Genomic DNA, 14,110 nt, shown 5'->3' on the forward strand with positions numbered 1-14,110 from the left:
ACCATAGCATGTGTAGGAGATCCAAACCTACCAAATAGCAAACGGGACAGGCAGTGTCTGTGCGGTGAAAGTGTTTGTTTTTGGCAGGAGTGAGGTTGGCTCTATGTACTATATATAGCTGAATTAAGCGGAATCAGGCAATTGAGGAACATAAGTGGGGCTCTCCCATAGAGTAAACCATTCTTTATCCATGCAGGGCTGGCCAAGATCCTGATCCTAATGGGAGCAGAGTGAGGTAAGTGGTATTACTGTGTGGATGCATAGTGAGTCTGTTAGCCAATGGTGCCTGCTGAGGCCTAAAAAGTGGGCGTATTGAATAGTGGCATGTGTAGGCGGTTCCTGCGCCAAATCGCCCCATGCCTCCCTCAATGCTCTAAGGAGTGAAGTGTGCAGCAGAAACTGTCCAGGTGGAAGACCCCCTCCTCCATCAGGGCTTTGTATGTGAATAGTGCTCCATCTCCATATAAATCTCCCACTCCATGTAGTCCCACCTCGTGCCAGCGAGCCATCTCAGACCTGGAAGTGACATGCTGCCCTCTCAGTGTACCCAACAGAGCTAGTACTGGGGAATATGTAGGCGTTGCTTTTGGGAGATGAAGACAACGGCAAAAGCATTGATATGCCACTCACAAGAGTATAGGATTGGGCATTAGTGCCTTAGTGCAGGGGTGGAATAAGTGTAGAACGTTTGTAAAATCCCACACGGGCAATGTCTTGGCAGTGTCATATCTGCAAACCAGCCAGCCAGCATGACACCCACTGCAACTCGGATGCCAAATAATAGTGTTCAAAGTTAGGCACTACTAGCCCACTGTGATCAGTTGGTTGGTAAAGTTTGGAAAGTGCAGCCAGAGGCACTCCATATAAAGGGCCTGATTCTTACCTTGGCGGGCGGCGGAGGCCGCCCGCCAAAGTACCCCCGCCAGAACACGGCACCGCGGTCGTCAGACCGCTGCGGTGATTCTGGGATTTCCACTGGGCTGGCGGGCGACCGCCAAAAGGCCGCCCGCCAGCCCAGTGGAAATCAACCTTCCCACGAGGACGCCGGCTCTGAATGGAGCCGGCGGAGTGGGAAGGTGCGACGGGTGCTGTTGCACCCGTCGCGTATTTCAGTGTCTGCAAAGCAGACACTGAAATACAAAGTGGGGCCCTCTTAAGGGGGCCCCTGCAGTGCCCATGCCATTGGCATGGGCACTGCAGGGGCCCCCAGGGGCGCCGCCAGGAACAGGATGGCGGTATGGGGTGTCAGAATCCCCATGGCGGCGCAGCGAGCTGCGCCGCCATGGAGGATTCTTATGGGCAGCGGAAAACCGTCGGGAGACCGCCGGTTTTCCTCTTCTGACCGCGGCCAAAGCGCTGCGGTCAGAATGCCCTGCGGGGCACCGCCAGCCTGTTGGCGGTGCTCCCGCCAACCCTGGCCCCGGCGGTCCATGACCGCCGGGGTCAGAATGACCCCCAAAGTCTCTAATAATGCACTTAAGGGCTCGAAAGAATGGAGGCAGATACACATCAGCAGATTTTCAAAATAAAACTGGAGTCGAGGAAGGGCACCCATTTTAAGCAAAGCTATGCGTCCTGCCCCTGTCAAGGTTAATTACTTCCAGGAAGTCATTTGCACCCATCGCAAGGAGACACCTCACATGATGTTTCTATCAAATAAATGTGTGTGTATGTATGATACATCTTAACACCCAGATATTAAAACTTATTAAGTTGCCAGATGAGGGGGACTCCAGCTAGAGTGAGATGCTTATTAAACTTAGCTGAGTTCCGTGGGAAAAGGCAAGACTTAGTCCAGTTAACACCTAGACCAGAGAGGCCAGCATATGTATGGAGGGTGTGAGCTATTATAGCAGGTACTGAGCAGATGTCTCACAGGGAGATGAGCAAGTCGTCTGCATAGAAAGGAACAGTATGAATGCTATTGCTTAGGGGTATGTCCCAGGTACCCCCTGTGTATGCAGATCTGCCACCAGGAGGTCAATGGGTAGGGAGAATAGTAATGGCAAAAGGGGACAGCCTTGGCAAGTGCCTTTACACATATCGATGGGATCAGATATGAGGAATCCCATCCTAACTCTGGCAATGTGTATAATAGGCGAACCACGCGTAAAAAAACGGCTTCCAAGACCATATTTTGGCAGAACCGTGAATGGAAAAGGCAACTCCAGAAAGTCAAAGGCTGTATCCAGGTCTATGACTAGGCATACTGGGTGAGGCCACTTATCCAGTACATACTCAAAAATTCTAAAGAATTGTCATAAGTTTAGGGAAGTGGTACAGGCTTGAACAAATCCATTCTGATCCAGGTGTACCAAAGTGGGCACCAAAGTCACCAGATAATCTGCCAATATTTTTGCCAGAATTTTATAATCGGAGTTAAGTAACGCTAGAGGCTGCACAAGGGTGTAGAGTCTCTATCCTGCTTGGGTAGTGAGATGAGGAGCATTTTGCGCATGGAAGCAGGCAGACATGCAGAATGCAGGGCCTCCTCATACATGGCTTGCAAGTGTGGAGCTAGTGATGAAGCCTGCTCAGTGTTAGAGGCATAGATGTTTACTAGAAGCAAACGACGGCCATCTAACCTGCCCTTAATCAATACATAACTGCCCTATGTCAGTTATCCCAACATCTGCCACAAAGAGTACCACTGGTTGGACCCAGATGAGTGCCCTTCGATCGTAGGAGGAGAAATCAGCTGCAAATATCTGCCTCTGCCCTTGCAGCCTAAAAGCCACCAGATGCATTAGATGGGTCTCATGAAGCAGCGCAATGTGTGTGGAGTATCGTCTGAAGTAGGAATAGATAGCATAACTGCACGCAGAGAATGAATACCATGCCCATTTGAAGTTACTACTCTAGTACGTGTCATTTTGCCTGTTATAGGGCAGTGAGCTCTCCGGATGAGGATCCAGGGGACAATGGCCGTGCATATTATAAGTGGAGGGATTGTGTAGAACGTGAAACAATGAACATACAAAACAATGAACATACAAAACATATCCAGTAAAACTAATAAAGTTGTAAGAAAACTGCAAGAGCTGTTCACAAAACAAGTGCCCGCCCAAACATAGGGTAACAAGGTTCACATAGTGAGAACTGTGGGGGCGTCCATGTAGAAGAGTAGGACTTGTATCAATTATTACCAAAGTAACCCCGAAGAATAACAAGTTATGAGTTCCCACATGGGTTTCTGATTACATTAACAATATCCCATACTACCGAAACATTATGGAATTAAAACCCTTACATGGCTCTGAATGGTCTGCAATTTTGTGTGTGTGAGAACCTGCAAAGAAATACAGTTAGTTAGAGAAGTACAGTGTCATAGTACATAATATAGCAAATCAGGCATTGATGCAGTTTAATGTCGATAACCAGATTACACAATGATGTCTGCTGTTTGAAGTGTCACTTCGGGTAGTGCTGTTGGGTCCAGCCAGGCGGGCCAAGTAGATGTGGAGCTCTCGTCTCCTGAGGACAGTGGTGTTTCATCATCTATACTGGAGTGATGTACAGTTTCCGCAAGTGTAGCAAGTGTAGCAACGTCCTGTATTGACTGATGGAGATCTGTAATCATCTGCTCTAGGTCGGTGCGACTCTAAGAGTCCGTGAATGACATGGACCGTTCCTGCGTCTACAGCAGTGGCCTCTAGGTGAGGCATGGGCCGCCTCCGGCGTTAGCGGTGACTTCCAGGCCCCTCCACAGTCCAGTTGATCTAGCTATTCCCATGTTGATTTCGGAGTGTCAAAGATATGTGTGACACCATCTGTGACCACACTTAACCTTGCTGGGAAGAGAAGCGAGTAACGTATATACGGCCCGCAGAGGTAACGTTTCACTGCAAGGAAAGAGTTTTGTTAGTGTTGTACTGCCACTGTATAGTCTGGGAAAAACATGACACTTGGATTGTCTACTTTTATCTCCACTAGTTTTCGAGTTTCATGGAAAATAATGTCCCTGTCTCTATAATGAAGCAGGTGGAGTACCAGTGTACAGTGGTTAGAGCCAGGTGGAGGTTTATGTGTTGGCACGCTGTGCGCGTGTTCAATAGAGAAGTATTATGATTGGACAGCCGGGGGGAATATGTTTTGCAGCCATTGTTCCATGTGTGTCACCGCATTGCGCCCCTCTACTCTTTCCAGAAGGCCTACTATGCAGATATTATTAATCTAGATCTGCCTTCTGCATCTTCATCTCATCTCTCCAAGGCTTGTACTCATTCTCATAGGGTCTGTAAGGAAAGTTCCATGCTCTGAGTTTTCAGCTGAACTTCTGCAGTAGTTTGCTCTGTCACGGTTACTTTTCCGGCAAGTCTGCAATAATCAGTGTGTAGTAAAGTAAGGGCCGTGGCTACATTGTCGATCCTAGTTAATGGGAAGTTCCGGTGCATTCTACTGCCTCCAGTACTGAGTCCAGTTTGGACTCAAGCAATAAAGTGCGTTCCAAATTATTCTGGCCATGCTGTCCTCCATGTTGTGCCACAGGCATTGTGGGTAGGTGCAAGGTTGTGGCTTGTGCAGTGGTGCGTGGACTTCTCATAACTGTGCAGTGCTGAGGAATCATTTCTTGGCTCAGTTAGCACTACAAAGTGACAATGGGGCTTGCTTGCGGGTGCCTTCATGTCTCCAGAACCCACAGCACGAGCAGCCGCGTGTTTGAGGAGTAAGCAGCAAACGTCACAAGGAGGCTGCAATTGAAACTCCTGGTGCATTTACCCAAGATACCCTAGTCAGCAGTTCAGATAATGCCTTCAAGTGGGGAGTCTACTATTATTTCCAGTTCAAGTATTTGATCACCATGAGGACCCTTCCGAGTCAGCAGTCATGTGCTGCAAACCGAAGGTGGTGTCGTTATCTGCTCACAGTTAGATGCCACTAGTCACTGCAACCCCCTTTAATGTCAGCAGGGTTAATGCATGGTCTCCGCACTTACCATTAGTCCCTGAGTGAGGCAGCAGTGTCCCAATTTTTCCTCTGCAATTCTCCCCATATAAAATGGAGCATTTTCCTGCTCACTCACTTGAGCCACCAGCCCTGATCTAGTGGAGGCTTTGATGTTTATGGCGCAGTCAGGTCTCCCACTGCATGTGAGAGCATAATTTCTCAGTTGAACTATTGTATTCTTCTCCTATATGACTGTTTTATACTTCCCCGGGGTCGCTGAGCAGCACCAGACAGATCCCAAGAGTAGGTAGCAGTCTAAACTTGAGCGCTTCTCCAAAGTGAAGGAAGAGCTCAATTGCCTGGCGGGGGCCCACCGGTCGTTACAGGCAAACTCACGGGCCAAGGCAGGCAGAGTTGTTTTAGGCCCAGCGGCCTTTCCCAAGCGTGCAACCTCACTGAGTCGGCACATTACTCAGCCCCACCAGTGCAGCCGCAACTCTCTGGAGCTTCCCTCGCCTCGCCACGAATGAGGGGGGAGCCCTCCCAAAGGCTTTCAGGAGTAGTCGCTCACTGCATAGTTTGCCAGTTACAAGTCAGGGCGGCATCTCCCAGGTGCAGTCTGAATGCTCTCTGCAGATATAAGCAGGGTTGCACAGCTTGGCATGGCGTCTTCAAGACCCCCTCCCGGGACAATTTAATACCTTGGAATGGGCCTTGGCGTCATAGGTTTCCCACCTGCATCCTCAGTTAATGGCTTCACTAGAGATGGTCGCTGCCTCTTCTCCGCAGCCCAGAGTCCTCCCAGTGAAGTCTTCACGACTCGTCATTCTCACTGCACGTCTCTGGTGTCAATGGGCCTTGTAGGTGGATAACAGGTCCTAGGGGTAAACACTGTTTAATGCCCTTGCGCTGTGGCAGGTCCGCTAGTACTTTAAGGTCGCTAAGTTCCCTTGCGCAGCAGCAGGCCAGGGCTAATGTGGGTGCCTGAGTCCTTCTCCAAAGTAGGGCTTGTGTACTGGTCGACATCCATATCACAATAGCATAGGTATTTTCGATGGATGGTTGACAGAAGCAGGGATACATGTAGGGTGATGGGATTACGTTGGTGGAGCTTTACTAAATTGCGCATGCCTTCTTGGCTTCACAAGCCAGGCCCCCCAGGACTGGAGTCTGATACGATGTTACTAGGTGTCCTGGGAGTATGCAGCAGGAATCTGCAGTACCAGAAACTGTTACTATACAAGCTTTCAGTTTAAAATAGTATTAGTTTATGAGATTTAATATAGCACCACATCCAAAATGTAAGAAGATGCAATTGTTTCATTTTCAGTTGGAAATGACATCTATCCCAAAATAGAGAGGTATATTCGCAAAACAAATGTAGCTACATAGATGCTTGTGAGCAATCCACTTCCATACCCACTACCCTTTTCAAACTAACCATCATATTTGTAACAAATTATGTAGCAGCACACACACTGATGAGTAGCTTTCAAGAAACACAGAGATATGCTGCCACTTTTCAAAGTTTTTTCTACACCATTCTTGTGTCTAGGATAAAAGTAAAACAGGTTAAAAAACATGGTCAGCATGGCAGAAAACGAAATAAATAAATGTTCTGTCCCGGGAGCATGCGTACTGCGTGAGATCTTCAATAACAAGCAACCAAAGGACCACCAAGTTCTCAAGATAATCTTCTAGCTGCGTGGCAGAAATGCCGCTGGTGCTGGGAGCTATTTCAATAACATGCAACAAGATGCCCTCTTGCAAAACTATGTACCTAGTGCTTGCTGATGATCTCCCACCTTGATCTTTTGAAACACAGACATGAAAAGCATCACATATGCTTGCAGTACTGAAGGCAAAATAAATAATTTATGTTTATAGAGAGAAAAGTACTCACTGACCTAGATTTTTGTTGCAGTATGCTATTTGTTAAGTTGTTATTTTTTATAGATTTCACAGCATTTGTGTAGTTTTTTTTTAACACAAAAACATACTCTTTGAAATAAAAACGAAAAACGTATTGTGATAAAAATGTTTCTACACATTAATTCAAATAGGCATTTGGTATAAGGCAGCATGTGTTGCTTTTAGCAGGGCAGTCTTTTCCCAATATGAGTTCTGCACTCACCAAATAGCCCCTTCCATCTGAGGAAAACAATGCACGTTGTGTTCTGAAATGCAAGCAATCCCTAGGAGGTGGATTGATACACCAAACAGCCAACTGTGTTTGGTAGAAGTTTTCACCCAGCCCCACAGGCAATGCTGCAGTTCAGAATGAGAACTGGAATTTCGCTATTATGTGGGTGTCTGTTGCATGCTCATTATAGGACCTATCAAAGGGCACCCAAATAGTGACGCAAAAGAGAACAGTTATTTGACAGTGACAAAAGCTCGTTTGTCACAAGAATTGCGGCAGCATGCCAAAAAGTGACAAAAACAATTATAAGACCAAAAAAGCAATAAGCGGTACTCGGATACTCTCAGAACACGCACGTTTCCTGCCTTCTTTCAATGAGCTAGTACAACTGCAAATATGTGGTTAATTCAAAAGGCTTGAAAGACTCTCACCATGTAATTAAATAACTGATTTCCCCTCAAGAAAGGTCTGCACATCATTTTGAATTCAGAAATTGATTGCACCACGACTGCCCCTGGATACGCTAAAAACCTAAATCAAGCACTGGGTCAATGGAATTTAGCTGTGGGTAAGATATATAAGGGGCACATGAATACATCTAAACAATATTTGTGACGTTCTTATTAAATTGTGGATTAAAATAAAAGAAATACACTTTTGACATAGAGTGCGGAGGGCAAAGTAGCAACAGGACACTTTACACTGACAACTGATCTTATTATGTAACACGAGGCTTGTCATTCCAGGTGGCACACATGTGTAATTGACGAACATGCCTCTCCAAGACATCTTTGTTGTGCCACCGATAAGTGTATTCAAAAACATTAAAAAACGAGTTTTATTTTACAAGTTTAAATACCGTTGGCTCTGAAATCGCACAAAGTTCACACTGTATCTGCTTCTAAATGTTACAAAACTCCCCCGCCCACCTGGTATTAGGCAAAGAAAAATGCAAGGCATACGGCGGTCGTTAGATACAGACTTGGAGAAAGGAATGCTCGCGAAACTGAGGCGGAAAGAAACATTTTCACGAGTAAAAAAACACAGATTTAGCTCTACTTTTTGGGCGGGGGAAGGGGGCATAGAAAAAGATTACACGTTTTGCTTAGTTTTAACATTTCTTATTTTGTTAACTTACTTTGTAAAATCTCATGAGAATACGGGGCCTGCCTGCTGGTGCACACGGGATTTGTATCGTTTACCACGAGTTCCATTCTCCTACTTTCTCCTTGAAATGTCTTGATCTTGAGTTTGTGCTTCAGAGGCTTGTTTTCTCGCTGCGTTCCGTGCTCGCCTCCCCCTTGCAGACTGCAGAGCCCGTGGGAACGGGTGATGAACAATACCGCCCAGCTTCTGCGGTTTCCAGAGTAAAGAGTGCGTTCAGTACCTTCCACTTGGCTGGAATCCTGGCTCTCTAAACTCCCGGCAGTCGTGCAGTTCAAGATCGTGTTAAATAACTGCCCGCTAAACATCAACCAAGGAAATAATAAAAGGCAAGCTGTAAAGCTATTATCCGAGGAGATCTTAAAGCAATTTAAAGTTCTGCACTGTGACTAAAAGTACGCAGCGGACATCCAAAAGAAAAGGTATTGGGCAAGAGAGAGTTCAAAGGGTAAGACAGCGAGCTGCATAGCTTTCAGCTGGAGGTGTGCGTATATTAGTTTTACGTCGTAAAGTAATAACGTTTGTATTTCCCCATCTCTCCAAAGGCGAGTTGCATGTATTTATGAATGAATGCGTTGTGAAAACATAACTGGAAAGAAGGGAGCACTCGGGCCGTATACCATAAACTGAGCCAAAAAAGTGGTATTTTTATACAGATCTCTGCTACAGTTGGGCCTGTCTGGTGTCTTAAATAAAGAAAGAGCTGGAGCGCCCCTCTTTTATTGTCTTACATAGTGGTAAATGGTAGCTTGAGAGGTACTTTAAAGACAAGGAATTGAAAAAAGTAAACAAAAGTAAAGTAAACAAAATAATGTAACACAATATCAAACACAAAGCAACATAAATACACAATTAAAACTTAACAGGGCAAACACAACCAGCTAAAATACGTGATGCAACACAAAAATACAGAACTGCATAATATCATGTTACAAAAATGCAGCGCAAAAAACAACAGAGCAAATACCACCACAACATATGCTATCCAACAAATATGAATAAACATTCTTGTCACACATTACCACCTGTTTTTATAATTCATGGTAAAGGGTGCTCGGCAGTGTTTAATTTGTAAAAGAATGAGTGCGGTGCCCAAAGTGCTGCTCAGATGCCCGACTTGCACTATTAAAAGTCAGCGCGCTGAATACGAAGGCTTGGTAGTCCTGATTCCCCTTTATCTCAGTCTTTCAGGTAGCTGCTTTCCCCCTCAGGGATGTTTTTCCGTCTTTCTCTTCCTCCTCCTTTCCCATTTCTGTGTTTCTCCCTCTCTTGCTCTAGGGCAGAGGTCTTCAAACTTTTTTATACTGAGCCCCCCCCCCTAAAAAAAATTCGGCATGGAGCCCCCCCAGCACCTGACGCAAATTTCTGGAAGCTGGTACTCCACATCACCGACGGCAACCCCCACCCGCGGAGTCCAGATCATATATGGGAAACATTATTATACAAATTCAGAGTGTCTAGTAAACTGAAGATTTGGGAGCACCAGTGGCTAGGTGACAGATGCTTATTACACAGCTCAAATGAAAAGCCTCCAAGAAAATGTTTGCACAGAACAATTTACAATGCAGCTTTATTGTTCACTAAGACACAGAATTTGACATAATACTTTCAAAACTAATGTGACGGGTGTGCCTGTTTTTCACCACACAGACGGTTGATTTGTGGATGAATTTTTGCTACTGCCAGCCTGAGGTTGTGCTCCACTTCCATTCTTGAGCGATACTTAGTCTTCAATACCGCAAGTGCTGAGAACCCAATCTTGCATAAATATGATGTGCTGAAAGGCAAGAGAGTTTTGATAGCACTTTCCCTCAAAGCTGAATGTTCTGCATGCATTTTCAGCCAAAACTCCCCCAAGGAGAGTTTGCTAAATTGCATCTGCAGTGTGCGATCACTCTGGAGATCAATTAGTTCTTCCTGCATGCGGATTGGGAGATGGATACCCCCATCTGCCAGAAATGGTTGAAAGACCCAGTCATTAAAATGATTGTTTTCCTCAGGAAAATATTTGTGAAAACTGTCGCTGAGTGATTTCAGGTGATTTTTTATTAACTCTGCAACATTTTGAAGGTTATATTCTGTTTCCTTCTAAACATGGAAATGGCTCAAACTGGCCAACTTCAATTAGTCTCCTCCATAATTCCAGCTTCTGCTTGAAAGCAGATATTTTTTTATTCATGGTAAAAGAAGTGATTTCAGCTCCTTGCAAAGATTGATTCAGGGAATTTAATTTCTCAAAGATGTCAGCAAGGTATGCTAAAAGCACAATCCACTGGGGACTACATAATTGTTCTGCTTTGCAGGGGTCCAAATCCAGAAGAAATTGCAGTACTTCATTCCTTAATTCAAAAATGCGATTCAGAACTTTTCCACGGGATAGCCATCGGACTTCTGTGTGAAGCAGCAAGCCATCATGTTCAGCTCCCATTTCTGCACATAAAATTGCAAATAGGCGAGCTCTTGTTGGGTGGGTCTTTATGAAATTAACTATTTTAACAGCAGAATTCAAAACATCCTGAAGTTCACCACCCATGTTTCGGACAGCAAGGGCTTCCCGGTGTATCATACAGTGGGTCCACAGAATATGTGGAGCCGCTGTCAACACTTTAGCTTTTAGGCCAGCCCTAGCACCACACATGGAAGGAGCCCCATCTGTGCAGATTCCGACACAGTTTTTCCATTTTAAGCCATGAAGACCCAGGAAGTCATTGATAATGTCAAATAAGTCAGATGCTGTTGCTCGTCCCTTGATTGGCTTGCAGAATAAAAAGTCTTCCAGTATTACTGTTTTATAACAGTATCGGACATAAGCAATTAAATGTGCTGCCTTTGACAAGTCAGTTGCTTCATCCAACTGCAAAGCAAACCAACTCGATTTCAACCGATCTATGAGCTGTCCGTGGATATCTTCTGACATGTGCGAAATGCGGCGGCAAACTGTTGTGTCTGAGATGGGTATTATTTTGAACTTCTCTGCTGTTTTTTCACCAAGCATTGTTGTAGCCACGTCAAGCATTGCTGGGAGAATGACTCTTTCTCCATCCGTAAATGGCTTTTTGTTTTTGGCAATATGGTATGCCATTTGGTAAGATGCTTTCAATGCGTTTGCTGTGGTGGAGGCCACATTTTTCATGGTTTCCTTCTGTTGAGTCATGTCTTGCAACTTCCTGGCAAAAAACTCTCTACTCTTTGCTACTATAGCCCCATGCTGTGTTTCCAAATGACGCCTTAGTTTTGTTGGTTTCAAGCTGTCATTAGCTAAGGTCATACCACAAACCACACACTGTGGCCTAGTTTCTCCACTAACAACAATGCAGGTGAAACCAAAGTCCAAATAGGAGGCATCATACTTCCTTAATTTCACAGTTTTTCTCTCTCCATCTGTTTCTGTTTCGGCCTTTCGCTTGGGAGCCCTACTGTCTTTTGACAGCAGAAAACAATCCATGTCTGATGCGTGCTTTACCTAAGACACAAAATGCCAAATCTGCATGTTAATGAACAGCACATGACTGCAATTTTACAGCTGCATGAAGTAGAGTGGGTTTTTAAAATATAGGGAAAAAACAAGAAAAAAAAGTCTCTCTAAAAATATCTTCTTCCATGTAAAATAAAATATGGATAAAAGAATAGTTCCATGGTGCATGGATAAACATTAATTCCAGGTGATTAAAGCTTTTGGTAAGTGCTCCCAAAACTGCTGCAGTATGTTGACACACATACCGCCAATGAGGCTCCGCAAGTTACTTTTTCAAAGTTTAGTGAGGTAGTACTTTAGCTCTGCCCCTTCAGCCGTCACTCAAAAAAAATCTCTACCTTCTTATTGCAATGCCTTCCTTGGGCAGATTGGATTTCACTCCTGATGATCCGGCTGTTCGAATAGCAGTCCTCTGTCTAGCGATCAAGTGGCTTTTTCCCTTGCAACGATGAGAGAAAGTTTTAGAAAAGTTACTTGCATGTTCCCGGGTGAGGCACCATTAAAGCTCCCACCGAGACCACAATGATAGTGACGGGTAAGGGAGTGAATGACATGCCTACAAATTTCCTTCTGCCTGGTCCGAAAGACCAATACAATTATGTATTGATATGTAATTAATATGAAGTCCTGAGTCCGATAAGATATGATTTGTACAAAATAAAGTTAAGACTTTGAATTCTGGCAGGGCCATAATAGCCTTCCATTAATTCAAGTTTGATCCTTCATACACTTCCTATCAGCTCCTTTACTTCATTATCCTCCACACACACTCCTTTAAGCACAGAATTTGCTTTACTTTGTCAATATTTCAACAGCAGTCTATTTCCTTCACACACTTTTGCATGGAATCACAATTAAAATTGGCAAATGTGACTACTGAAATGTGCGCTCTGCAGAGGCCAACAGTAGTATGGACATGTATTCTGAACAACTTTATGACCCAGTGACAGGCACAGTGAAAACTTTTCAATACATTTTAGTGATAACCCCAGAGGTTGCAAAATGGTATATTTCCACATTTATTTAACTGATGAACATTAGTTTATACCCTTTGCATTATTAATAATTTAAAAGACATATCACAAAATGTGTATATATAAATGCACACACTCACAGTATATTTGAGGGAATCTTATTCGGTTTTTAATTCCCCATGCTCTCTATCTGCTGAGCTGTTGGCCTGTAATTCATGAAAGACAGCATGGAGAGTTGCTCACAAGGAGCTCAATGTGCAATATTTTTCCACTTTTAAAAATAAGCACAGACAGGGAACATTGTTTTCTGTCTGCATTTATCTTTAAAAATCAGTAAAAACAGAAAACTGGGAGCCTTAATTATAAAATAAACAATGGCCTTACGTTGTGTGTGCGTTGTTGTTGTATTTTGTTTATGATGCCACACAAGCCCTGATAGAAAAGGGAATTAAGCTAGTGACATTGCAAACATAATTAAGGCTTGCAGCAGATGCTGTAAGGCCGTTTCTCAATCATTACATGAAATATGGGAAAGCTGCACACAAGTTCACCAAAACACTGACATGTCCCACATAAGCAAAATAAAACCTGGCAGCTATTATATTGCATTTACAAACAAACATAAACCAGTCTCCAGGCCCAAAGGATCTGTAGGTTTTACTGGCACACATATTGCCAGCCTAAGCCCTGCTCATAGATAAGAGCATATGTGAGGCAGAGCAATAAATATAACAAAAAAGCGAAAGCTGGGGGCACAAAAACGAAAATCAGCTGCATTGGCCCAAAATGTAACATCCTCTTTTTTCCCCAAACACAAAACATTCCAATAGCAGGGAGAAAAAAGGACAAAGCCTTTTAAAAAGCTGTTAACGCTTACCTGCCTGTGCAGAATGCAGCCGATGGAAACTCCCTCGCAGCCAGACAGTGAAAACCAGAAGGGTCGACGCTGAAGATAAATCAAAGTATCCTCGTGGGTAAAGGCAGCAACCAGGCAGAGATGTCAGTTCAAACAGGAAGCGAAGCACAGCACTGAAGAAGCACTGTCTAGCAGCCAAGTTGCGAGCTTTATGCACCAAAATTCCCGGCACTTCCTGCATCTGTGCTGCTGACTGTCCATTTCATTGGTGTAACGTCAGTGCTGACGTAATTGCTGAAGGTGCCGCAAGCTGATTGGCTGCTGTGCAGTCTTACACCAATCAGCGAGCAAGTTATTAAAACAAGGGAAGAAACCTAGAAGAAACGTGCTTTCCACGTCGAAAGCAATAATGGGAGCTGAAGCAGGTGAGGTGGAGTACGCGCCCCCCCTGGGAAGATGCTGCGCCCCCCCTGGGGGGCGCGCCCCACACTTTGAAGACCTCTGCTCTAGGGAAATGTCTGATAAGGAAAAATAAGTGTCGGTCCCCAACAATGAGTGCTGATGGGCCCCACCTCAAATCACCGTTTCAAACTAAGCACTGGCATCAAGCA

The 14,110-nt window shown here is 44.6% G+C and overlaps 2 protein-coding genes across 3 annotated transcripts in view; both read right to left on the minus strand.

The window, feature by feature from the left end:
- The window catches only part of LOC138250219 (organic solute transporter subunit alpha-like), a 531,589-nt gene extending 517,826 nt beyond the window's left edge, over positions 1 to 13,763 (minus strand). The window contains exons 1-2 of one of the 2 annotated variants that reach the window (XM_069204817.1): positions 13,521 to 13,763; positions 8,169 to 8,494 (exon numbers count right to left, since the gene is read on the minus strand). In XM_069204817.1, the coding sequence (XP_069060918.1) occupies positions 8,169 to 8,244 (76 nt within the window). In that variant the 5' untranslated portion in view covers positions 8,245 to 8,494; positions 13,521 to 13,763. Of the gene's footprint in view, positions 1 to 8,168; positions 8,599 to 13,520 lie in introns of those variants that run through there. The other variant, XM_069204816.1, reaches the window with a different exon arrangement.
- On the minus strand, positions 10,266 to 11,639 carry LOC138249550 (zinc finger BED domain-containing protein 5-like). The gene has a single exon (XM_069203499.1). The coding sequence runs from the start codon at positions 11,637 to 11,639 to the stop codon at positions 10,266 to 10,268; it is 1,374 nt and encodes a 457-aa protein (XP_069059600.1).
- Positions 13,764 to 14,110: the final 347 nt, after the last annotated feature.

The sequence above is a fragment of the Pleurodeles waltl genome, chromosome 8 (assembly GCF_031143425.1).
Source record: "Pleurodeles waltl isolate 20211129_DDA chromosome 8, aPleWal1.hap1.20221129, whole genome shotgun sequence".
In the NCBI taxonomy this organism is placed as follows: Eukaryota; Metazoa; Chordata; class Amphibia; order Caudata; family Salamandridae; genus Pleurodeles; species Pleurodeles waltl.

What these genes read in the sequence shown, in the direction of transcription:
- LOC138249550 (XM_069203499.1), bottom strand. Translation starts at nt 11,639, where the DNA reads ATGGATTGTTTTCTGCTGTCAAAAGACAGTAGGGCTCCCAAGCGAAAG.